The sequence below is a fragment of the Lissotriton vulgaris genome, chromosome 2_2 (genome assembly GCF_964263255.1).
Source record: "Lissotriton vulgaris chromosome 2_2, aLisVul1.2, whole genome shotgun sequence".
Taxonomy (NCBI): Eukaryota; Metazoa; Chordata; class Amphibia; order Caudata; family Salamandridae; genus Lissotriton; species Lissotriton vulgaris.
The window spans coordinates 194950199-194976492 of record NC_141688.1 but is presented as its reverse complement, the minus strand read 5'-3'; the positions used below and the strand labels follow the sequence as shown (position 1 = coordinate 194976492).

The 26294-nt window shown below is 44.1% G+C and overlaps 1 protein-coding gene across 1 annotated transcript in view; it reads right to left on the bottom strand.

Annotated features, from left to right (window-relative positions):
- TPCN2 (two pore segment channel 2) overlaps positions 1-26294 on the bottom strand; it is a 236195-nt gene that overhangs the window by 153606 nt on the left and 56295 nt on the right. The window contains exons 4-5 of the mRNA XM_086959528.1: positions 5978-6155; positions 2418-2534 (exon numbers count right to left, since the gene is read on the bottom strand). Coding sequence (XP_086815654.1) covers positions 2418-2534; positions 5978-6155 — 295 coding nt within the window. The remainder of the gene's footprint in view (positions 1-2417; positions 2535-5977; positions 6156-26294) is intronic.

Genomic DNA, 26294 nt, shown 5'->3' with positions numbered 1-26294 from the left:
GAGTATGGTGGAAGGAGGAATCATCAATAGTAGTGTTTGACTACAGTGGTGTCCAGGCGGTGTTAAGGTTCTAGAATGGTTATAGACTGGGAGAACGGTTGTAGTGATTGGGTAGTTTGAGGAGTGATATGGATAAGCATTGGGAAATAAATGCATGGGGAAGATGAATGGACGCGAGTGGTTAAGTAATGAAGTGGGGAATAAAGGTTATCTGGAGGGGAGGATTGAGTGTGTGGTTGAATGTTTATTATTATAGATACATACCAGGAAATAGAGAACGTTACCAGAGTACAAACCCTAGTCTACTTTAGGGACAGAGCAGGAGTAACCTGATCATTTCAACATTACTCAAGGGGATGGTTTCTGGTTTTTTTTTTGCTACCCTTGTCTTTGTTTAAAGAACTGTTGACTAGTCATGCCCTTTTGATTGTGTCCGATTACAATCGCCTTCTTCAATATATTAACCTCTTCGATGAGTCGGACGGCCCCCGGCTGTTCGACGACATAGTAGGCGTGTGCGGAGGACAGCTGGGGGCCATCCGAAATGCACACACGGCATTTTTTTCAGCACTGCGGCGGAATGTCTGCGGCGGCGAAGAGGTAAAAAGACAAAACGTCCACAACACATTTAGGTTTACTGTTATGCAACAATAAACCCACTAGTCGACCTCTAACACCTACTACTTTCTTTTTATCACTTGTAACAATGTGGGTATACTCAGGGTAGTTCTCACTAATGTAACACCACAGGATGCAGCTGCTGGCTTTCATTCCCTGGATGCTCCCATCTTTCAGAGAACTCGACCTCAGACCGAAACTGCCAAGTCACTCTGATTACAGAGTCATGTTCACTGTAACAAAACTAAAAGACAAGATTCCTCAGCTTGTTCTAGGGCTTATTGCCAACTAAGGTAAAGTAACTCACAGTGAGTAAAAGAACCTGCTGCAGACAGATTTAAGTGCTCATTTTTAATTCAAAGCGTAAACTCGAATTCAATAACTTTCGAAGAATTAGCTTGAATGAATACTTTTGAAATGTTCGGTTTCCGATGGGAATGTTGATGGCCTGACGTTTTTTTCCCTACGGATGTTTCAGTATGTTTTAATATATTTTTTTTAACCCCTTTATTTTCTCTTTGACGTGTCTCTTTGCATTTATCCCTACTGCCATATCAAGACTGAAGTAATTTCCTTTTATTCTCAGAATTACTTTTTCTTGACGGTTGTGGCACAGGTTGCAAAAGAAACTGGAAATAAACGTGTTATGACTGAGCCACTACTATGCCAGCTCGGTGCATCTCTCTCAATATTCAAGCACCGTTGCAGTCTCCAATAGCGTGACCAAAGCAGTATCCACAGCTGTCTCCATCACTTTCTGGATAGTAGCTATACATAATCCATAGTGCACAGAGTAAACTCAAGTACAGATCTGTTTCAGTGATCATATTTAGCCTGACATTTTGAATTATAGATGGGAAACAGTGAATTACAGGGTTGTTAATCACCTAGTGGTTCTGAGTGGCATCAGACAACTTGAGTGAGGCCTGTGTCGTCTTGGTCATCACTCAAAACCCCAAGACAAAAAACATCTATAATTTCCTTTTCATCCATCTTTAATTTTGGGTTATGCATCACCCCCAAAATCATCTCCTCCTGTGTAGAGGCAGAGTAGAAATGGGGAGGGGGACAGCCATAACATGGTCCGTTATGTATCCATGTCCCAAAGGTAAACACTCATTTGCCACGCTTTACCACCCCCCCACCACCTTCCGCCACCCTCCTGCAGCTGTGCTTTCTTCTTTCAGTCGAAGCAGACAAGCAGCGCAGACAGGCTCTCAGGAAGGCCTGTCAGTCTGGCCTGGAAGACTTTTATGACGTCACAACAGTAGGTAATGAGTTCTGTTATCCACTGTTGCTGTCATGGCAATGGTTTTTGACGATACTGAAATTAAGGATAGAGGCGCTCTATGAGAGCCATACATGGCAAGTAGAGTGCACTATACCTATATTTGGAAAGATGGATAGTAGGATATTCACTATCTGACATGAAGTATGGCAGAAAACAGAGCCTTAGATTTCATAGGTCTCAACAAGAGAAGAAATAATGAGAAAGATACGAGCTGTAAAATCTGTGAATAGAAATGGGAATTTAGGGAGTGGTTACAGCACACGGTGCGCATTGTAAGGATGACGTGGTTCACATAGGATAGTTTCATAGTTTGGCCTGGAAGATTGGCGTGATGTCTGTACGATTCTGCCTATGTGAGCCACACAGTTTTGTTTCCCCGACACAGGCATGGAAACAGCACAGCTACCAATGGGTGAGCTACTCGCCCTCACAAGTAAATCGACGTCTGATACCAGGTGAAACCAGGACAGTTAACACTTTCAAACAGCTGTGTATAAAATGTTCTTACCTCTTTACAAAGCAAACAAAGAGATGCAGTCCAATCAGCAAACGATACTGCAATGACCAGAATGTAGGCCATCAGCCACTTGTTTTTCCTAAATTCCTCCAAACCTATTAAATAACTCTGAAAAAGACAGAATAAAACGCATCAAGTTAGCAACCAAGAGAGCAGAAATCACAAAAGGAGTACTGCAGGTGAAATCAACCAAGTGCAACACAGCTTGACTAGGATATGCTTGTTAATGCAGTGGTAGGTTTATAGTATGATGCCATGTCCAGAATTTCAACCCACAAGAATAAGTCCCAGTTTCTTCATACCATCTCACACTTCTTATAGACCAATTCAGCTGCAGATAATGTATTAAGATTGAGGGCCACATCTTTAGTTTATATGGCGTTGTAGGGTGACAAGGCCATCACCCCGCGCCTCTTGGAGAAAGTAAATCCCATTTACTTAATGCAACAGTAATAGTCTTCCCTACAAAGGGGACCACAGCTGCCACCTATCCTCATATCCAGAGGTTTAATTTTAGGTTTTCCCATTTTCTCAGCCCATTTCACTAAACAGTATGTGACCTGTATGTTCATTTGCGCATTATGTAGAACTGCCTATCGGTCCCGCACACTCAATGCGGTTATATGAAACATGGTCAGCTGAAAGTCACGTTTTTGACGTGGGCCAGTTGACCTCTATGGAGAATCCCCATCTGTATTACGAAACTCTTTACAGTGTTTTTACAGGGTCTTTGGTTTAGTGGTGGAGGCCAGGGTATAAATGACAGCCCGATTCACAAAGGTAAACTGAGACGAAAGTCTAACTTTACAAATTTCGGTATTCACAAAGGTCATTTATGACTAGTAAGGTTACACTTTTGTCTCACTTAAACTTAAGACCAAAACTTAAGTTTAACTGAGACAAAAGTCTAACTTTTGCAGCTCGTAAATGCCCTTTGTGAATACCGAAAGTCATAAAGTTAGACTTTCGTCTCAATTTACCTCTGTGAAACAGGCTCGACGTTTTGAAACGTATGTGTCAGGGTCGACGCATTCACGTACACAGCTGAATAATGGCTACCCTTCCGCTCAAGAGCACAGGGTAGCACATTTAGGAACCGGACTTTATTACCACTGATAAATAGAAGAGACAGTACCAGCAGTGGCACTAGTCTTTGAACTCAGAGGAGTGAGGAATCCATGCCCTAGCACCATCAGGTACACCGTGTAACGTTGGGCACTCTGCGCCGCTTATACTGTGCTCTTACTCCAGATGATTAATTCGAAGTATTCTAGGTTGCCAAGTTGAAATGCAGTTGCGACACGTGTTGCGCTGCAGTTACATTGTGGACTTTTTGCTGTAAAAATACTATGTACTTATATTACCAAGCAGGCACTGGCGTACAATCATATTTCATCGCCTCAGTGTAAACTAATGGGAGAGGCACTGAAACTCTGCGGCTCGGATAGTGTAACTTGTCACCTAAAGCTAATCGAGACAATTCTTCTCTGGATGAACAGACAGAAAACCCAGCATTGTTACTCCATAGCCCTGAAATGGAGAACATAAGGAAACAGAACAAGTTGCCACCCATCAAGATCTATATAAATCTACACTTCACTCCGCCCATGCAGCGTCTACAAATCACGGTTTGTTCCAAGAAAGTACAAAACAGGTTTTTCGTTGATGAAATATGAACAATATATTAGGCAGAAGGGATAGAAGTCCTAGATAACATGTTATGTCTAGAGATATAATAAATCAAATAAAGGGGAGGGATAGTAGCCAGGTCGCCCTCCACTCACTGATCCATACACAAATGACCCAATTACATAGAACACTACAAACTGTCAATGTTATTTTAATCCCAAGAAAGAGGGCGGTTTTGAAATATATCCGGCCCAAGGTCAGGCTCCGCTTATTTATCAGTCGTGCCCAACTCCGAGTGTGCTGCGTTCTAAACGTTTAGAGTTTGTTAACTCCACACGCACAAACTCACATCAAAAATAGAGAAGGAAAAAAAAGAGTGTGAGAGGTCAGAAAGTAGTTCAGGTAAGTATCACTTAAAGAGCTACAGGTTGGCACTCACCACTTGGCTCACGTGGTCATCATCAGTAACTTTCATGACCAAAACAGAAAAGGGAAAGTGAGAAATGTATGCCCAAATCTTGAGATTGTGTGAGAAGAGGCGAAGAAAAGTAGGTTGTGGATGATTGCATCATCCCTCAGCCATTTGGACCTCGTAACGAGCTAATAAAAAAAAACACATCTCTAAGCTAAAAGGAGTTGTGGGTCACTTTCAGTTCTACATACTCTACTTCTCACAGTGACAGCACTCAGAACAGCAAGTTTAGACCATCTTAATTGGAAATGTCAACAGGTTTCATTGGCTTGCCAATTTGTAGGGCAATTTCATCATGGACGCCACTCCACCTTGCTGATGCTTCAAAAACAATCAAGTGGTTGCCCGGTGGATACCTACCAGCAACGTACTCACACAGGAGAGCAGTAGCGGATTTTAACCACATTTCCCCATCAGGTAAACTGCACCCACCAGTCGTCAGCCACTTTACCAGTAGTCTGGGTTTCAGCCGCCTCCTGGACGTGGTGGTGGGTTGACTAACTCTAAATGTGTAGAACGCAGAACACTCAGAGTTGGGCACGACTTATAAATAAGCGGAGCTTGACCTAAGGCCAGATATATTACAAAACCGCTCCCTTTCTTGGGATTATAATAACATTGAACGTTTGTAGTGTTCTGTTATCAGGTCATTTGTGTATAGAGATATAACAAAGCCATTGAGTAATATGGAATTTATTCACACATTGCTGGTATTACATGGTCTTTTGTCAAGCAATTTTCTAAGCTGAAGGGGCAGCGGTCATGTAATTCCACCACCACTACCACTATTTAGCTCCACGTAACCCAACTTTACTGGTCCCGCACTGCATCCACAAAGAAAAGGGTAGGTATTTGTTGTTTTTCTGTAACTGAAAGACTGACAAGTCGAATTTTCTGTTCTCCTCTCTACTGTCTATAGTTTTCTAGTGCGGTCAGGTTTTGTTTTGCATTAGGTAGTTACATTTTCTAAAGACCACATCATATTCTAAGCGATGTGTGAGTAAATCTTACCAGTTTTGTAGTTTCAGGATCAGGCTATGGAAACTATCATGGTTACTGGACACAGGGGACAGTAAGAAAAGTTTGGTTTTTTCAAAAGTTGATCGAAGACGGTTGTCGATATTCTTGAGTATCAATACCTTTTTCTATGTTCTACCTAGGGTTTAGCAACTCTGATCTGTGCGGATATCTTTCACCCCCCTTTCTCCCTCCCTCCGCGCCCTACCTAGGTAAAACTCCCTAGCTCCACCAGTCATATGTGCCTTCCAACATAGTTAATAAAATAAGCCAAACTCTAAAACTATCCAAGAGGCTCAACCTCGCCTGTAAACAGCCATCACCCCAGATGCCTCTAGAGCGTGAGCAGCAATGGGTTTTGAGAGGCCCTCATGTATGGACCCCCATCGCATGCTTACTCCTAGCTCCTTCACCTCTACATACACTCACTCACCTTCATAGACACATCGGTGATGAAGATCAGGAAAGTGAGCATTTCGATGCTCTCCGTGAGACCGCATGGCGGCTGCCAGGCCAGGCCACGGTAACGCACATCAGAGGTACTGGTCAGCGAGGAAGGCCTTTCAATGAAGGCCAATGCCAGGTTCACAAAAATGGTGACATTCAAAATCCTATGAACAGAAAGAAATAATACAAGAAAAATAAACACAATAACTAAACAAAAAAAATGACAATCAGTTCTACGTGGCTGTTGGTTTGGCCGTTTTTTTTTTTGTTTTTTTTTAAACGCCTGTAGCCTCTAAAATTAATAAACACTCCATTTCTCCACAAATTTCCCTCAAAATGCTAATTTCATCTACTCTACCCATCCTTAATCCAACAAGGTTTTCTATCCTGGACTACTTTGCCTAGAAGTTAATGTAAATTACGGTCTATGGTTGTTCTTTTGGTAGCTTAGCTAGTTGGTTGTTTTCAATGTGTTCAGGAGCTTTTACATGACTCCTGTCGATTTTATGTATTTACATTCCTTGACTGGTTATGGATTGCCAGCCATTTGTGCATTATTACTTGTTATTGATAGTCCTTAAAAAAAATCATACATATATATATTCAAATCGTAAAACATTAACTTTGTGGCGCTCCTACACCTCACTTGATCTCTTCTGAGAAACCATGCTATATGATTTTGAACATCTTGCCAGGGTGACTTTATACGCCCCAATTTAAGTACAATTAATGCCAGTAGAAAACAAATACTTTACCTTTTCCTTAAAGTAATAGCGCCAGTCAAAATGGAAAGAAAGTTGACATCTCAAGCCAATTATTAGACTACTTATGCCAGAACTGGACAAAACAGGGGCTATAACATGGTCAGCTGTAAGTAAGCAGCTCTTGGACAGAGAGCCCAGCCTACCTAGTACACCACTCAGAGGGAGGGAGGATGGGCAGTCTCAACGCCACTCCTATATAAATCCACAGAATCAGCTAAACTCATAGCAAATCCCGAGAGCACACAAACGTGGATTCACAGTAGGGGGCCCACAACACAATCAATCACTTTTTAAGAATATCACATGCTGATTGGTTGGATGCGAGTGGGTAGTGCGCATATTTGTTTCATTCAGGAAAAAAAACAGGTTAAAGTGACGTTAGAGTTAAGTATTAGAATGTCTTACTTCACATTGAATATACCTCAGCAATTCTTTGAAAAAGGAAGTGATGTTATAGTTAGGCAAAACATTTACATTTAGTGTACATTTCAAACTTAATTACAAAAGAAACTAAACACAAATTCACCAGTTCTGGTTAACTGAGGGAACTATAACTTGTGCTCTCATACACAGTGTTGTCATTGATGGAATTTCAAATGTTGCATTGATGTCAGTAGAACATGTCATGTGTGATGCAATATGTGAGGCAATCAGCAGTGCATGGCGAGGGTACAAGTTACAGTTACTTCAGGCAAATGTCAGTGTTTTTTTTTTAGTTTAAAGTATAATATTTTGACTGCCATTTTCACTTGGTTATGACTGCACATTACCCTTTGTGTTCTTACAGTGAATGTCTCAGGTTTTTTAATGTAAAGTAATATTTTATTACCATACTGGACTAGGTATACCGCATGCTGCTTACAGCCCGCCATGGTCTTGTAGCGCACCAAGGCCTTACCCTTTTAGCTTGCACTTTCACCGTCCCACCACAAAATTACACAAGAGCTGGGCTACACTTTGTGGTAATACCACAAAAATATTTTCATTTGAAATCAGGGCCCCACAAGAACCAGATCGATGGTTAGGGTACCCCTGTCCAGCCCCTTTATTTTTATTTCTTTTCAATTACATTGGGACCTGGTCACAGATTCTAAAATGGTGGCTGACACTCTCTCCATGTTGTGGTCAACCAACCAGAACATGTGGTTTGAGCTTGCTGCGGAGTCAGTGTAAGTGCATTTGTGTATACACACATTTTGAACCCTAATTTCCCCCAAACTACTGTACTGATTTATGATAATTTTCTTGTAAAATGCATGGCTCTGGTTAAAGCTCTAGCTTTCTGCCAAATTTTGTGTCATTCCGTTCCGCCATTTAGGCTGTACCGCTGTTCAATATTCCTATGGGGAAATTGCAAGGGCAAAATACATTTGGGACATCCTCCTCACCCCCTCCATGCTCACCGAAATGGTTAGCAATACAGTGGCCATCTCTAGTATATGAAGCAAATGCATGGGTATCTGAAACATTCTGTCCCTCGAGGTATTTGCACATTAGTACTAGATAAATATAGCAAGCGGACGACCCTGTCTGAGGTAACAACCAATGCAACAGTAATATTATTTACTGGTAGCCAAGGATGCAGAGAACTGCACTTCAGAGGGCCAAATCAGAACTACCACTAAACACCACCACACAAGGGCAAGCAAACTTCAATGTTTAGTGCTGATTGTGAAGGTCTTGCTAAAGCAACAGTACTACCAGATTGGTCTACAACATGACGACTGGTCATGCCAGATTAGGGCGTGGCCTTCGATATTGCCACTATAATCCAGCATTGCTGATAACGGATCCTACGCCACAGGTATCACCAGGCACCAGTTAGGGCTTCATACCTGATCCATTGCATCATGCAATGTGTCTTTAACGCTTCTATTGCTGAGAAGGACCTCGAAATCCCAGCAGGCTAAGTATTGTCTTATCAAAAACTAGGAGTGGAAAAATGGAATCCATGGCCAGGAGCTCACACAGAGCAGTGAAGGATCTTGCCATTTTGACAAAGGACCGCCCACAACATGTATCTGCTTTGTTGGCAGATCACATTGGAGAATGATCTGCCTCCATCATGGTTGCAAGTAGGCGTTCTTGTCTTGTTGAGGAGATACAAATCTTCAGGGCAGGGGTTGTGTCCCAGCCCATGGGGGCCATTGGTGAATATTCATGCCCGGGACAGCCAGGCCCCACCTAAAAACGCGGTAGTCTTCAGGCAGATGGACTCTTCCGCCCTCCAGTGCATAGGCTACTGAGCCGGGGGCTTCTGTAGGCAGAGCCATGAAGCAACCTAGCAGGCGCCCACCTCTCATGGAGGAGGGAGAAACGTGAGCTCAGCAGGACTGGTGCCCTGGTTTATGGCTGATCTCCTGTAACAAACCTAGACGACTTGGAAATGTATGCTGTGGTTTACTTTACATAGCTATCAAGCCACATTTTCTACAAAAATGTAAAAAAAATTGCAAGTCATAAGGCGCTCAGCTGTTCAAAATCCTCTGCCACCAACTCATTACGCTGGTTAGTGTAGGTCAGCGCAGAGTTGAAGGAAAATCATATTTTTTTTAAGTACATTTAAATGGTTAGTCCTTAACCACAAAAAGCATTTAAACAGCGGAGACTCCATGGTGGCCAATCCGTGCCATGTTCTCATGAGATCGATGCTAGCTTTGATCATGTACACGTCAAGCATAACTGACCACGCAGCTTGGTCAAGGCAAGAGTACATGGTCTCTGCACGTCATTAATTCATTTAAGGGTCATAGGTAGCGTCACAGCTCGGTCCTCTTTTCCCGCTCATTAGCATGCACCTTGGATCAGTGTGCACCTTCCCAAGCACTGATGCTGCTACGACGGAGCGCTTATGGTCTGGACATGTGTGTAGACCCACCCTAACAAGGATGCATCGTTTGTGTACATTGGGTTGCTTTTAGCTACTTGGATAAGGGGAAGTTCATTTTTGTTTAGTCACCAATATTAACTAGAGGTTACACAGACCGAGGCCTCCAGGTCTTGTGAGAAAATGACACAGTGGGACTTCTTGCAACACATGAACCGGGCGTTCCCCACAAACCACAACTCGCATCCTTTCTTGCGCACACCAGCGATGGTGAGAGCCAGGCCTGCGATGGTGACTCACCGGTCACCCATGTCTGCCTCATACCGTGGGCACAACTAGGAAATATTTCCAAAGCCAGGAGAGCCACGAAGGGTTTCTTGGAGCCCATTGTGACTGCACGTGTAACAATTTAGAATTATAACAAATTCCTATTAGGGTTTAAGATAAATTACCAAGATTCAGTCTGTTTCCAGGATAGCGCATAATGAGAACCGGTGCAACAGGTGGGCTGATAAAGAAGAGGGGAGACTACTGTTGCTCGTTAGTTCTACGATAATCTACCCATATTTGTGCACCCTTTGTGTTCAAAGTAGGTCCAAGGCCGCATACCAGATTTCCACATAAGTTGTTTTTTTTTTTTTTTTTTTTTTTATCAGGACCTCTTTATCTTTGAACTATACGTTTCTCACTTCAGACCCACTTTATGGAAATGTATTTTATCCAGATACCCGAAAAGTCTGGTATTTGATCCAGCCCTATGCTGGATAAAGCCTATAGCATTCGAGTCTGTTTTATTTTTCAGGCCTTTGTAAAGAAAGAAATTGAAAGACCAAAGGGTGTCCAGTGTGGGTGCAGGAGACCCAGAGATATACAAGCTTTTCGATGCACTCCTATAAAAACCACAATTACCTACAATGAACATAGGTGGAATTTTTTCACCTACTCGATTGTTTTTAAATTGTTTTTATTGGCATTTCAAATACATTACTGGATGCCTGACGTCCGAACTTGAGGTAGTCACACCTCTTTCAACAATACTGCACTACAACACTCCACATCCAATAGGGTACGATCTTGTATAGCACACATCAAATCAGTATACATTACTTCATGTGTACATTACTGCTGTTCGTCTAATCCAGTTAAATAGTCAAATAAATAATGCCAGTAGTCTTTCGGTCTCGCTCGTAGTGGTAATTCTTCCTCAAACAGTTTCAAATTGTCTTTGCAATAAACCATATCTTGGATCCAGTGCTTGGTTTTGGGTGCCATTTTACCTCCCCAGCAGATCGCAATTCTCCTTTTGGCCAAAAGGAGGGCTATTACGCAAAACGTACGTCTGCGTGCTTTGACACCCGGCAACAGGCCCAGTAAACATGTGTGAATAATACAATCAATCTGGATGTTCACCATATTGCTCAGCAGATCAGTTACTGACTCCCAAAATTTCGCCACCCCCTCACAATACCATGCCATATGTATAAAATCAGCGTTTTCGGTCCCACATCTTTGACATCTAGAGTCTGCTCTCAGGCCATATTTGTGTAATCTTTTAGGTGTGTGGTATGTGTGGTGTAAACATTTAATGTGCATCAACCGCAGATTCCCATTTGGTGTCAGTAGTTCCGTGATCGTGCCTGTTGTGGACCATTCTTCCTCCGTGAGCGGGTTGTCTAAGCAGCTATTCCACTTCTGGAGCGCCTTGTGCGCTGTGACACCCAATTCAGTCTGCAGTGAGATATAGAGCTTGGACACCAGGTGTCCAGGGTCGGTTGTTGTGAGTATCAATTGTAGGGTCAATAGTACGTTTGGTTACCGATAGTTAAGTCGGGTAATGTGCTTCAAGTGCCTTTTGTAGTCTATAGAACGTGAATTTGAAGAGCATTGATTGGTTCTGTACGTATGCAAGGTCTTCTAAAGTTTTGGCCACCCCTTCCTGGTATAAATCCCCCATGGTGTCTATGCCCACCTGCTTTAGGAGTTCCATCCCCACCTTCTCCTGTGTAACCGAAATATTCGGATGATGTAATGGCAGTTCAGGGGTGTAGATTGGCAGCTTATTCACCTTTTTAGCTATCAGTTTCCAAACTTCATTTGTAGCGTCTATGTTGTTAATATCTTGCTTATGCAATGGGGGTCTGTCGTGTGTTAGTATTGCGTCTAGGGGAATGGGGTGGGCATCTCCCTCTTCAATGGCAACATGTGTAAGGAATGGGACCTTGTGGTACCAGAAATGAGCATATTGGGCCTGTGCGCACAGGTAGTAGAGCAGGAAGTCAGGGACCTTTAAACCCCCCACTTGCAAACGGTAAAGTCAGCGTTTGGAGGTCGATCCTAGCAGTTTTACCCGCCCAGATTAGTATTAGCATCATGGATGTAATTGTTCGAAACACTGCCATTGGGGGCTTGATCAGTATATTATTAAATAGATAGAGTAGTTTTGGGAGTACTACCATCTTCACAATCGCTATTCTATCCGCCAGTGATAGCGTTAATTGTATCCATCTGTCGATTTTTTGTTCTAGGCCTGCGACCACTCTTCCGTAATTTGTGCAGATCACTACTTCGGGATCCCTATGAAACCACACCCCTAAGTATCTAACTGGGTCTAATTGCCAGTCTAAAGGGTATTCAGTTTGGAATGGAGTAGTGCCGTCGGTGAGCGGGATAATGGTCGATTTAGCCCAATTTGTTCTTGCCCTGAGTGGTGTTCAAATTTAACGTATTCTCTCAATAATGGGTTCATATTTTCTTTCAGATACCGCACGTACAATAGCATATCGTCAGCATATAGCGATATGTGGAGTGGTCTCTGGGGAAACTGCAATGCGGAGTAGTGGTGGCCCGGTCGTATCTTGCAACCTAGGGGCTCTTCCAGCGCTATGGCGAATAGCAGGGAGGACAATGGGCATCCCTGCCTGGTGCCCCTCTCTATGAAAATTGGCTCTGAAACATATTGGTTAACCCGAATGCGTGCAATGGGCGCAGTGTTAAGTAATTTCACCCACTGCAGGTACATCGGTGGGAAGCCCATCCTGCCTAAAATTGCGTGCAAATAGGTCCATGCGATTGTGTCGAAAGCTTTCGCGGTGTCCAATAGGATTCCCGCAGCTTTGATAGTAGGGGTCAGGTAGTGTGATAGTGCAAATAAGGTTCTGGTGTTATGAGATGTGGAACGGGTCAGTATAAAGCCCGACTGGTCGGGCAAGATCAGTCTGGTCATCAGTCGTTGTAGTCTAGCTGCCAAGAGTTTAGAGAGTATTTTTGTGTCGGCATTTATAATTGACAGTGGTCTATAAGATTCGCATGTCTCTGCCTCTTTGTCCGGTTTCAAAAACGCTAGTATCATAGCTTCCCTTAGCGAAGGCGGTAATGTCCTTTTCTCGTGAGCATCTCCAAGCATAGCTACGATATGTGGAGCCAATTGGTCCACATAGGCTTTATAAAACTCTCCTGTATTCCCGTCTGGTCCGGGCGCTTTTCCATTAGGTAGTGATTGTATGACATCAGTCACCTCCTCCACCGTCACCGGCAGGGAGAGGTATTCCCTCTGCGCATCAGACAACCAAGCTAGAGCCACATCTTCACAGTATGTCGCTATTTCGGCCTCCGACGCCGTTTCACTCGCTGTGTATAATTTCCCGTATATATGCATAAATGCCTCCAATATCCCCTTCGCGTCATGCCATAGTTCACCTTCTGCGTCCCTCACCGCTGTCACCACTGGTGGCGGTCTCTGCGCAGTTATTTTGGCTACCAATATCGCACCCGGCCTCCCACCTTCACCATAGCTTCTCGCTACCCGTCTTATGAAAATAGTTAAGCTCCTCATCTTGACGCTTTTGATATTTGGATATCTCAGTTCTGATCTTGCCCAATATATCCGGATTTCAAGTCCGCTCTAATTCCTTCTCCAGTTCTCGTATTTTCCCTTCCCCCTTCGTTAGTTACTGCTGTAGGTCTTTCAAGATACCCACATTGGTGCTGATGCATATACCCCTTATGGTAGCTTTAAAGGCTTCCCATAGTAACCCAGGGTCATCTGTGGTGGGTGCATTGAGCTCAAAGTATTCTGTTATGGCTTTTTTAATCGTTTCTTTATAGATCGGGTCTAGTAAGAGGTTTCCCATTGAATCTCCAGCTAAATGGAGGGGGTATATAGTTGGGCAGTGCTAAGGTCAACATCACCGGGTTGTGGTCCGACTGAGTTCGGGGGAGATAGGTCACATCTACCATCCACTGTAACATTTCTGGGGAACCCAGCCAATAATCTATTCTTGACCAACTACCATGCGCCGCTGTTGTGTGTGTAGCTTCCTCCAGAGGTCCACTAGTTGCTTGTCCAGCAAGAGGTCATGGAGTTTCTTTAATGCTTGTTTATGTGTCTCCACCGATGTATGTGATCTGTCGACTTCGTCATTTAATGCTACGTTGAAGTCCCCTCCCCATACCAGCGGGACCTCTGGGAGTTCATTTAGTTTCATCCAAATGGCATTGCAAAATGCTGGGTCGTCAACGTTTGGTGCATATATATTCAGTAGGTTGACTTTTTGTCCTCTAAGGGTGCCTGTAACGGCTACATATCGTCCTTCTCTATCAGTGTGTACGTGTTCCGTTATGAAGTTAGTTTAACCCTTTCCTTAACAGTATCAGGACGCCTCTACAGTATGAGGAATATGCAGCCCCATATGTCGATTCCGCCCATCTGTTGCCTATATTTGTCTGTGCATGAGGATCAATATGTGTCTCCTGTAGGAAGGCTATGTCGATATGTAATCTCGTGAAATATGCCAGTATTTGCCTAATTTCCTTGGGGTTTTTCAGGCCTCGCACGTTCCAGGTTATTATTCTTAGCTTATCCGACATTTGATTCTCTGCCATCTACACTCTCTAATCTTATGCTGTTCAATCCTTCACTACTGGCAGGGTGTATACAATATATTTGCTGTGTTATGCATCTCAATACATTCCCTGTTCAGATTGAGGCAGTGCTTCTCAAATGCAGTATTTCGAACCAAACAGTCCCAACTCCTCCTCACCTCCCCCCGCCCACTTTAGCATCCCAATCATGCCAAAGACATTACCCACTATCAACTGTGAACTTGACAAAACCATGGTAGGGGGTCACCCTGTTGCGGGGGGCCACCTGGGTCACACAACCTCATCCAGCATAGTGGATGTGGCCAGGTTTGCAGTATTACGGCTATATCGGCCCATCTCTGTTCACCCCACGTGCAGGAGTTTTTTGTGCCATCTACACCAATATCATTTGTTTAATACCACTCTGCTTCTGACATTTGAAGGAGCGGTCAAGTCAGGATCACATGTTCATTTTTATGAAATGCCATAGCAGTCAGACTACCTGCGTGATTGCCTCCGCCCTTCTATAACACACTATTGTATCCTACAGTTACTGTTACCTGGTCCAGAGGGTATTATGGAGATACAGTACCACATCACGCCACCTCTGCTAGTCGAGTCTGGGCGATTGGGTCTACCAATCCAGTGCACTCTGCTAGTCACCCACTCTTCCGGTCATATGTCTTACCAGGCAAAATGGCGCCAACGTGCTTCCAATCTGTTCCCTGCTACTGTACATGTCAGGCCCGCGATTTTTCCGCCTCCTAGAAAGTTTGGTGTGGCGTCCTGTCGAGTGGTTTCTTCGTGTCATGTTTGTGGCCTAAGAGTGGTCGGTGTACGATGATCACAACCTGCTGCGGTCGCATCTGGTATGGTTCCTACTTGTTGGACACATCTTTGCTGCTTTACTCTGATTCTTGATTTTGCTCCTGTCTGCGTTGCTCACGACGCCGCTGTCCTATCTTCTTGATGTAGTCGTTCACCTCTTTTGGTGTTTGGCATATCACAGTTTTTCCGTCTTTTGTTATTTTCAATCTGGCAGGGTATAGCATTGCATACTCAACACCCATCTCTCTTAGTTTCTGTTTCGTCGGTGCAAATTCTTTACGAGCCATTTGGAGTTTAATCGTAAAATTGCAGTTTCTTTCCCTGATGTACGATTGTCTGCTTCTCCCTCGCCATCTTTAGGACTGCATCTCTGTAATTCAGAAGACGTGTGACTATTGGCTGCGGTGGAGCCCCCAGTTTTGGTCTTGGTGCTAGTGTTCTGTGGGCACATTCCACAATAAATACTGAAGACAAGTGCTCAGCCCCAAAGATGTTTTTCAACAGGTCTTGCACATATGATTCCATTTGGACAGTGTTGGTTTCTGGCACGCCAGGGATTTGGACGTTATTGCACCGGGACCTCGCTTCCAACTCCTCAGATTTGTTTTTGAGGACTTCTAGCACTCTGTCCATTTCTGAGCATTTGTGTGCTAGTGCGGGATTCATCCTCCACTGTCGAGAGGTGGGTCTCTGCCTCTTCAAGTCACTGGCCATGTTTCTCCAATTTTGCAGCCATATTATCGACCCTCTGTGTGATGGAATATAATTTTCCGTGGACGTCTTGCAGGCTTTTTTGGATAGCCTTTAGTGTTTGCTCCATTACATTGTTCGGCTCGTTGTCATTATCCAGTTCAGTGTCCGAGGGAGCATTGGATGCTTTCGCCGTCTTCCTGGTGTCAAAGGCCATCTTGGATTGGACTTTCTCTGGTTTGCCCATAGTTTCTTCTCCACTGGCTCTCACTGCACGCTGTATTGTGCTTTTCCGTTTATGGTCGCTGTCTACCGGTGTTGTTTCACGCCGCTGGTCCCAGATGTACCGGCTGTCGCGGGCGGCTTTTTGCTCAGGATATGTGCTTTGCTACCACACACTGCCTCTCAGAAGATCGGCGTTTCCAGCCCACGAAAGGGTTACAATTAGCTGGCACCTGCTCAAATATGAATGCCCTTTGTCCACTGGTCGTATGTCAGCTGGTTAGCAGCAGCCCCCGTCAGGTCCCGCCATCCCACAGCCCAATTCCTGTCGAGTCGTGGCCTCCTCGCTATTGCTGTTCCGTACTCGCTGGTTGGGGCAATATGCTGTCTGCACCACTCTCCCCGCTTTGGGCTCTGTGTTATGCGCGTTCGCCTTCTCTCCTAGCGTCTCTCCGTAGTATTGACTGCGGTATGTAGACAATGTATTCTAGCTAATACCTGGGATAGGCTGTTATTTGAGCGCTCTCTCGTGTGACTTCAACAGTATTATTGTCTCTTTTATCGCCTCTCCCTGCTAATTCCATCTATTACCTTCCTGTCGGCAGTTTTGTGTTTCGTTTTTGTTTTCGCGCTCTAACTCCCTATGGGCGCTGCCATCTTGCGGTCCAGAGGCTTTCTAATTGATCTTGCGGATATATTCGCGTTGGTGTGGAGTGTTATGGTATCGTTTTATTGCTTCGTGCAGCTCTTCTCATTCGGCTCGGAGCTGTGGCGTTTTGGGCGTTTCGCGTCGAATCTGGGGGTATTGCTCACTGCGGTTTCCAATCGCCGCCATCTTACACCTCGCACTGTTACTGATGGCGCTGCCTGGGATTTTTACGTCATCTGCCTTACACTGCTAATCCGGTCATTCAGACCCTGTTGGATGCCTCTGAATGTCTCCGCAATTGCGCCGGTAGCCACGCTGCAATCCTACCGCCCATATGCCGCAGCCTCCGTGTTTCGTGTAGTATTCGCTACACCAATCCGCCATCTTGGGCCGAGTTGCATCCCAACACCGCAGGTCTCCAGGGCTTATTACTTCTCATCCGGCTATCTACCTCTCACTTTAGCCTCATCCTGTTCTTCCTGCAACGTTCCGATTCCGTTATTTGCCGATGGTGTGTTATGGGGCACTCGCCTTTCGTTATTAGCCAATATTACATCCTGGCCGGCGGAGCTGTCTCAAGAGGCAGCCATTCCGTTGTGCGCCCTCTAGCGCCCCCCCACCTACTCGATTGTTAACCTGAACATCGAACATATCTTTTTCTTGGATACTGACGGTCAGCCAGGGAAAGACACCCCTGGGATAGATAGTCAGACTTCTACAGCTTAAATATTTTTTTAATGCATTGTTCGTGCTTCAAAATCCTTTCAATCTATGAAAGGATTGTGAGGCATGAAAAATGCATTCTGGGCTGTTTCCCACATCATTGAACGGTGGGTTAAAATTAAACTGTTCTCTGTAGCTCCTCACACGGCTAGTTACACTAAAACCACAGTTTGGCCAGAGGGAACTTCTACAAATACGTCCATGGCTTCTCGAAGCGCAGCGCGTCGTCCATCCCTGGCTCCAGTCGGATTCTGGCGATTAGCCCGATTCCGAACAAACCGGATCATTGAGGCCTTACTTGTTTCATCCAAAAAACACAGCGGTCTTTTTATGTTACTTCTATTAAACGGGGAAGGTCTTTAGAAGATTTTTTTCTGATACTTATACAGCACGTAATACTACTATGTAGGTTTCTTGGCACTAAAGAAACGGCGAGACGAGAAAGAAGGCCAGGGCATCTGAGGGCCGTGAAGCACATCTGAGCCGCGGGCTGCATTGCCTTCCTAAAAGTAAGATCATTATCAATTTACATCAAGTCTATCTCAGTGGGTTATATTATGAAAAAGTTTAGAAAGACAACACCTCCCCGGCTGTCAGGACACTTTGTTAATGAAGATGAAGCTTTTATAGAAGGCCCTTGGCTTCAATGCCAGACAGCGAACGCGGCGTCAGAGTAAGGAGACCCGATCAGGTGCGAGTAAAGGCGAGTAAAGAGACCCGATCAGGTGCGAGTAAAGAGACCCGATCAGGTGCAAGTAGAGAGGCCCGATCAGGTGCGAGCAAAGAGACCCGATCAGGTGCGAGTAAAGAGGCCCGATCAGGTGTGAGTAAAGAGGCCCGATCAGGTGTGAGTAAAGAGGCCCGATCAGGTGTGAGTAAAGAGGCCTGCTCGGGTTTCCTACGCTGGAAAATAAGTTTATCTGCTGCTTTTTGTGGCCATAGCCCCATTTTATGTCCGAAGCGCCTCGATAGCTGGATAGCTGCTCTGCTGTCCCAGTCAAAAGCGCTGATGGTAGGAAATGTCCACTCAAACCAAGCGGTGGCAGGGCTAGCTGGATTTGATTTGATAAAGATTTATAATGCGCAAAACAATAACCCGCAGGTATCAAGGCGCCTAACAATAACATCTAAAGAATGGAAACATCATCCTTACACATAGGCTTGCAGGAAGAGGAGAGTTTTAAGGGCACTTCGGAATTTCTGTAGGGAGGGTAGGGACCTGAGATACAGAGGGAGATCATTCCACCATTTAGGGGCCAGGGTGGAGAAAGCCCTGCCACCCCACTTGGCTCTTCGTATGCGGGGGACTGTCAGGAGCAGTTTCCTGGAGGAGCGCAAGTCACTTCCAGGAGTGTAATGGGAGATGATGGGACCAACTCCTGTATCGCTGTTCTTTGCAATGGCTCTATAGGTCATGCATAGGACTTTAAACTGTACTCGGTGCTCTACCGGTAGCCAATGCAGCGCTTTCCTGGCCAACGTGGCTGAGGAGCGTCTGGGAACATCCAGAACAAATCTGGCTGCAGCATTCTGGACTACCTGCAAGCGCTGCAGCAGGCTCCTGTTTAGCCCCGCATACAGCGCATTACAGTAGTCCAGTCGTGAGCCGATAAGTGCGACAGCTATTTGCTTTCTGGATTGCTGAGAGAGATATTTCCTGATTCTTCGCAGGGTGTGGATTAAGCCCCAACAGGTGGAGATGGTTCTACTAACCGGTCTGCCCATATCCAGGGCAGGGTCTATCATCACCCCAAGATTCTTAGCAGATGTCGTGGGGGGAAGGGCACACTCCTAGCGAGTCAGACCACCAGCTGCCTGACCAGATGTTCTCTTTCCCTCCAAACACCAGCTGGACACACAGGCAGCACCAAAGTAGGATCTACCATGCATTCACTGACCCAATAGCATCATCCTGTAGTCATGACAACTTGGAGAGCAAAGTAAACACCTCCTGTGATGCTTTTAAGTAAAAAAAAAAAAAAAAAAAGGTCTGACCTCCTCACTCGTGTGAAGGGGGAGGGGAGAGGGAGCTGACCATGCTACAAGGTGTGGTGGACGCATGTATGGGCAGCCCAGGCCGGTTATAGCCAGAAAGGTCCTTGGGCAGACACTCCACAGCTTAAAACACAACAAGAACTTCAGAATACAGGCCATGATCTCAGGATGCAGGTCGGGCCTCCAGTACCCCTGACAGGTTCAGGGTTACCCAGAGCGCACAGGAGTACACATCGATGGTACTCAAAAGATGGACAGCCACCAATCCTCACCTACCGTAAACTGCGCTAACACATGGATAATACCTACAAAAGTAAATGAGAAAAACATCTCACTATTTCAACATAATGGTGCCGGTTCTAACGAACAGCACCAGGACCTCACTTTTACAGAGGGAAAATGCCCCATAAATGCAAGCACATTTGGGTTTTTGTGCATAAAATACCAAAGGCAGGATGTTATGCCACACTTTTAAGGTATAACTCTTAATAGGTGCGAGTTACTGCAACTAATAAACTCCACCTGCCGTGTCGGATTGCATCGTGCGTGGTTAACAATGCCCCAGGAAGGAGGGTGCAATATTTACCGGTGCATGACTTGCAGCCATCTGCCTGGCGCAGCCCAAAATAATGCCCCAAGTATTTATTCACCAGACTTCCTGGTCATGAGGAGCTTCAATTTCTGGTTAGGCAGCATGTCAATCGTCCCCTCCTGAGAATGCCTCGAAGAATGCAAAAGACCTCAACTAGATCAAGAGATGCTCAAATGCCAGGGCATGAACACTGCCTTCGAACCAGCCACACAAGTCAACAACCACATACCCAGGCAAGTCACGTGCTCCACTCACACAACCAGATGCTTGCCCCTGCACAACAAACTACAGAGTTTAGAATGTCCTCAGCTGCTTTTTAATGAAATGTTTAACTTTGATATACATTTTGAAATCGAGACCTCTTTACTTTGAACTACCACAATTTTGTGCCTAAGGCCTCCTATTCGCTCTTCTCTGATGTCAAGTCCAAATGTGGCGGGTGGCGAGTGATCCAGCAGGACCGGGCTCCCAGCATGCCTTGGGCTGGTTGGAGACTCCGACCCTTGGAAGCAAGCAGAGATGCTGCAGGGTAACTGGCTTATTGCAACCGAGGAGGGACATCCACTCCACACAGGGGATGTTCTGCACAAAGTGTCCACGCAAGTCCAGAGAATGACCAGGGATCCGCTGGCCAGGATGAGGACCGACATAAGGGACAAATGGAAAATGGGATGGATGGCAAATGTATCTCTTAGTGGGTGATTACTTCCTCACACAGGCCAAAAACCAGATTACCTCCTCAGCTCTGCCCAGGTCTACACCCTACACCCAAAACCTCATGAAATTCAGGTCAAAATTAAAAGCCTGTTCTATCAGCACAGCGACTCGTTGCGTAATAAAAGAGCCATCCCCGCAAACAGAGATTGAGGATCCAGGAAGCTGAGCATCTAGGCCTGGTACCAAGGGATGTCCATGAAGAACCCGTGAGCACCAGCTACGAACAAGAGAGACTCCTGCAACGAAGGCAACAGAACTACTGCCTGATGAATCATGTCCAAGAGCAGGAAAATAAGCCACATGTATGATGGGTAACACTGAAGACCTGACACCACATCTACAAATACCCCCTCAGTCTGCTCATGGGTGAGCACTTGGCAACCCGCTGAAACAGAGCATAGACCCTCCGCAAGAGCGCCTACAAGCAATGTAGCGTACACTTTGTAGGCAAAAATAAACGAGAGAACCCTCCTGAATTTCCAGCCAATCAGAGAGCTCTGTGTGGTATTCCATGACTCTGTCATCTGGAATCTCTTTATGTCATTTAGAATGGTCTGTGGGTCTTAGAGTGTTTTCCCCTGACTGTGACAGTTACTGCCTGGCTGAGGGTATGAAGACATGTCCTGCTACCTGTGGTTGTCAAGCTGTTCTTAATGTGAATAAATCTACTTGAACCTACTTCCAGTGTAGTCTGCATTACTACACAATTACTGGCGACGTTGGGAGCAGTGGATTTATGAAGACAGCGTTCACTTATTTCTCCTGGTCTTCAATTTTATGCAAAATTTACTTTTGCCAACTTAAAGAAACCTCATTTGCGGTGAGAAACCTCAACTATATTCCAGTGAACTTTCTAAAGAAATTTTCGGACATTGACATTTCTTCTGAAAACGTAAGTGAGCCTATTTAAGTTTCTTCTGGATTTTCACCTCTATTTTAAGCATCTACTGCTTCATCATCTAATTTCTACTCCTCGGCCGCATGCATTGAGCGGTTTTCACATTTAATAATTAAAAATACTTTGGTTTGCGCTTTTGAACCATCACTCGTTTTGGAAGTAAACATATCAAGGAACTCACCTCGAGCTTCTATCTCGAGCACTCCAAGTTAGTTTACACTGCCGATCATTTGCAGTGCATCCTGGGACACGAGCGTCATCGCGCATAACTACACGCTCACGGCGGCCATCTTGATGCAGTTTGAAGCAATAGCTTCGCGTTCCTAAGCAACAACGTTGTTTTCCTTCGAGGATTTAACGCGAACATTTGAATTAAACACTTTCAACTTCATATCTACTTAAACGCTTTCCTCTACTTTCCCACGGTGATTTGCACACCTCTTTGGAATATCGCTGCAAATTTCCACGGTGATTTGCACACCTTTTTAAAAAAAAAAAAAAATAATAATTTTAAACTTTAAAACTTATTCACTTACACTGTTCCAAAAATCGTAAATTGTGTACTAACATTAAAGTTTTATTTTTAGGATGTCTAATATCGCAGCACCACCTCACTTCCTTCAGGTTGCAGGTGATCCTCCTATTGAATGGGACCTTTGGTTCCCCATGTTTATTGCATATGTCGATGTTTTAGAAAAAGATGATTGTTCGCCTAAAAGAAAACTTGCCCTTTTAAGACATTGTCTTGGTGGCGCAGGGATAAAAGAATTTGACAACCTACCACCTTTGGAGGATGCAGGTGACATGGATGTATTTAACAAAGCTTCTAAACAAATGAAAATTCGTTTTGGTAGGAGGATAAATACAGTGATGGAAAGGTTCAAATTCTATTCTTGCGAACAGAAATCTGAAGAAACAATTGAGGATTATGTTGCTGCACTTCGCTCACTTGCTTGCACTTGCTCCTTTGAAACCATATCATATGAGCAAGTTCTTAGGGACAAATTATGATGAAGACAAAGAGTAAAAAGATCTAAGAAAGACTTTGGTTAGGGACTGAGACTACATTGGCTGCAGTAGTTAATATAGCCACGGGTATAGAACATTCAGAATTTTTTGTATATGAAATCAGGGGGAAAAATATAAAAGCAAATGTCCCTGAAGTTGAAGTAGCCATTGTTAAAAATAAAACTAGTTCCGTTCCAAGTACCTTCAACACCAAATCCAATATTAAAAAAGAATATGTAAGAAATGCTAATGATAATAAGGGCTTTGTTAAAAAAAAGTACTATACTCTGTTATAGGTGTGGTAGTTCCAACCATGTTGGAAATTACAAAGGTTGTCCTGCTTGGGATAAAGTTTGTATCAAATGCAAGAAGAAAGGGCATTTTGGTAATGTGTGCAGGTCCGGTCAAAGAATTAATTACATTTCCCCTGAAGAAGAGGAAGTTCTTAATAGTCTGAATTGCATACTATCTGTTGATGAAAGTTTTGAAAGGAATTTCCCTTCTTGTACAATTCTCTTTGATGACAAACCTATTGAAATTTTAGTTGATTCTTGTGCATGGTACACCATTATTGGTAAGAATATCTTTGAACAACTATGGCATCAAAGAGAACTTTTGAGCCCTGATATATATCCGGGTGGTTACACGGGACGAAAGATTGCCTTAGAGGGTTTTTTCTGGGCCAAATTATCTTTCAAGAACTGGGATATTAGAGCAAAAGTTTATGTTGCTACCAAGGGGGTGTCCATCCTTGGTTGGCCTCATCAACGCGAGTTAGGAATCAAATTAGATCCTAATGCAACTCCACCAGTCTATGTTGATGAGCCCCGTTTTGCAAAGCCTATTACTGATTCCTTGGTTAACTTAACCTTAGATGCATCTAGTAATGGTTTCACTAAAAGTGTACTCGAGAAATTTTCTGAGATTTTTAACGACAAATTGGGGAAATACATTAATTTCAAACACAAAATTATTTTAAATGATAATGCTGTTCCTGTCAGGCATAGGGTAAGAAATGTTCCTTTGGCGTATAGACCCAAATTAAAAGAAATACTGGACGATCTAGCGAAAAGAAACATAATTGAGCCAATAGAATCCTCCCCTTGGGTTTCGCCCATTGTGATTTCACTTAAGAGCTCAGGCGAGCTTCGTTTATGTGCGGATCTTCGCAGTCTTAATAAGGAAATATGAATAGACAAACATCCTTTGCCAAACATACATGAGCTAATTGCTGCATTATCAGGTGCTACCGTATTTTCCTCAATGGACTTAGCTAGCGCTTACCACCAAGTGGAATTGCATGAAGACTCAAGGAAATTAACTGCTTTTGTCACTCCGGAGGGTATGTTTCAATATCTACGCATGCCTTTTGGATTGGCGAGTGCAGCCTCCGTCTTCCAGCGTCTTATGAAGGAATTATTGTCAGAATGTAAAGGAGCCATAGCTTTTCAGGATGACATTTTAATTTTTGGAAAAGATTACATTGAACATGATGAGAATTTAATTTGTGTCCTGGATAAGGTTCGAGCTAAGGGTCTTACACTGAAATTTAACAAATGCAAATTTAGACAAGATAAGATTGAGTATCTTGGACATGAAATTTCAAAGTATGGCATCAAACCCAAAGTTAACCATGTCCATAATATTGTCAATGCATCTTCCCCTAATTCTAAAGAACAACTGCTTTCTTTTTTAGGTTTTACTGAATTTTACGGTAAATTTGTATAGAACTACTCTGATATTGTGCATCCTTTGAGAATCCTGCTAAAAAAAAATGCAAAGTTTGAGTGGGGCAAAGAACAAGAGAAATCCTTTGAAATGTTGAAACGGAAAATTGTTGAAGCACCATTTTTGAAACCTTACTCAGTGGGTAAGGAGTGTATTGTCTATGTTGACGCAAGTAATGTTGGCTTAGGTGCTGTTTTGATGCAAAAGGATAAATCTGGTGAATTTGTTGTATCGTATGCTTCTCGAGCGCTACGTGATGCTGAAAAGAACTACTCAACCATTGAGAGGGAATTGCTTGCTTGTACTTGGGCCTCTCAGCACTTCAGACAATTTTTATGAGGGACAAAATTCTCTTTGAGAACCGATCATAAACCTCTGATCGCTATGTTAGCTGCTGGTGGTGGAAGAGTTCTTACTGCTCGTCTAGCGAGACTTGCAGCCAAATTACAAGAATATCGTTGTGAAGTAGTGTATGTCCCTGGACGTTTGAATGTTGACGCAGATTGCATGTCACGTTTTCCCGCAAGTGTAGATGTAGGAGATAGTGTTGATTGTGATGTTGTATACTCATTTGCAGATGTGAACATAATCCCAGACCAAGAGAGTTCTTTTGTTCTTTCAGAGAAAGATTGGTTAGAAGCCATGGAGAAAGATGTTACTTTGAATCAAGTTAAACAGTTCTTGATTAGAGGCTGGCCTGAAGAAAGGAAGCTTTCTGGTGATTTGGGGTCATTCTTTAAAGTTAAGGGCGATTTAATGCTATGTCAGGACATCATTGTTAGATCTGATAAAGTGAGGTAGTGTGGCTCACTGGTTAGAGGCGGCAGACCCGAGAGCAGAGGACGGCCGCGGCAGGTTTCTGGACCAGGGTCAGCGGACTCGATAATTCTCTTGCCTCGTTGCCCACTCTGATCAGCGATCACACTCGGCAACTCTGGGCATTAGCTTGCCTCATCCTCACTAACGGCCCACCAGACCGCCGGGGATGCCTGGTCTCACCCTGGAGATACCCATTAAGGGACCATCTATCAGGGAAGCCTGGAAGGGTTTCGCAGCGGTCGAAGCGCCTTGGGACCCTACGGGTAAGTAGTGCGCTATATAAATGCCAATACATTTACATTTACATAAAAATTATTCCCCCCATGAAACTGAGAGAAACTATTTGCAAAATAGCACATGAAGGGCACATGGGCATGTCCACCACCAAAAGAAGGATCAGGGAACACTACTGGTGGCCTGGTGTTGATGCTATGGTGGACCGTTGGGTCAGAAATTGTTCTTCATGTTCTTTGAGTGACAAATCAGTGAAGAGTGTTTCTGTTGACACTACTCCCATCGAGTATGCCAATGGTCCTTGGCGAAGGCTAGGTATTGATATTATTGGAACTTTCAGTTACCAATCTGGTAAAGAAATGTTTGCACTAGTTCTTATTGACTACTTCTCAAAATGGCCCGAATTGAAAATTGTTGAGAAAACTTCTTCAGAGCATGTAATTAATTTTCTTGATGAGATTTTTGCTAAGGAAGGCTTACCGGAAGAATTGGTTTCAGACAATGGTCCACAGTTAATTAGCAACGAATTTGAGGATTTTCTTAGAAATTGTGGTATTACTCATAAAAGAACCTCAAATTAATTTCCACAGGCCAACGGCCAAGTTGAAAGGTTCAACAGAGTCATAAAAGAATCTTGCCAATTAGCTGTAAAAAGTGGGTTGAAGTGGAAGAAAGCTCTTCAAGCAACTTTATTAACCTATCGGTTGTCTCCCAATTCAGTGACTGGTCTGTCTCCTTTTGAGTTGTTA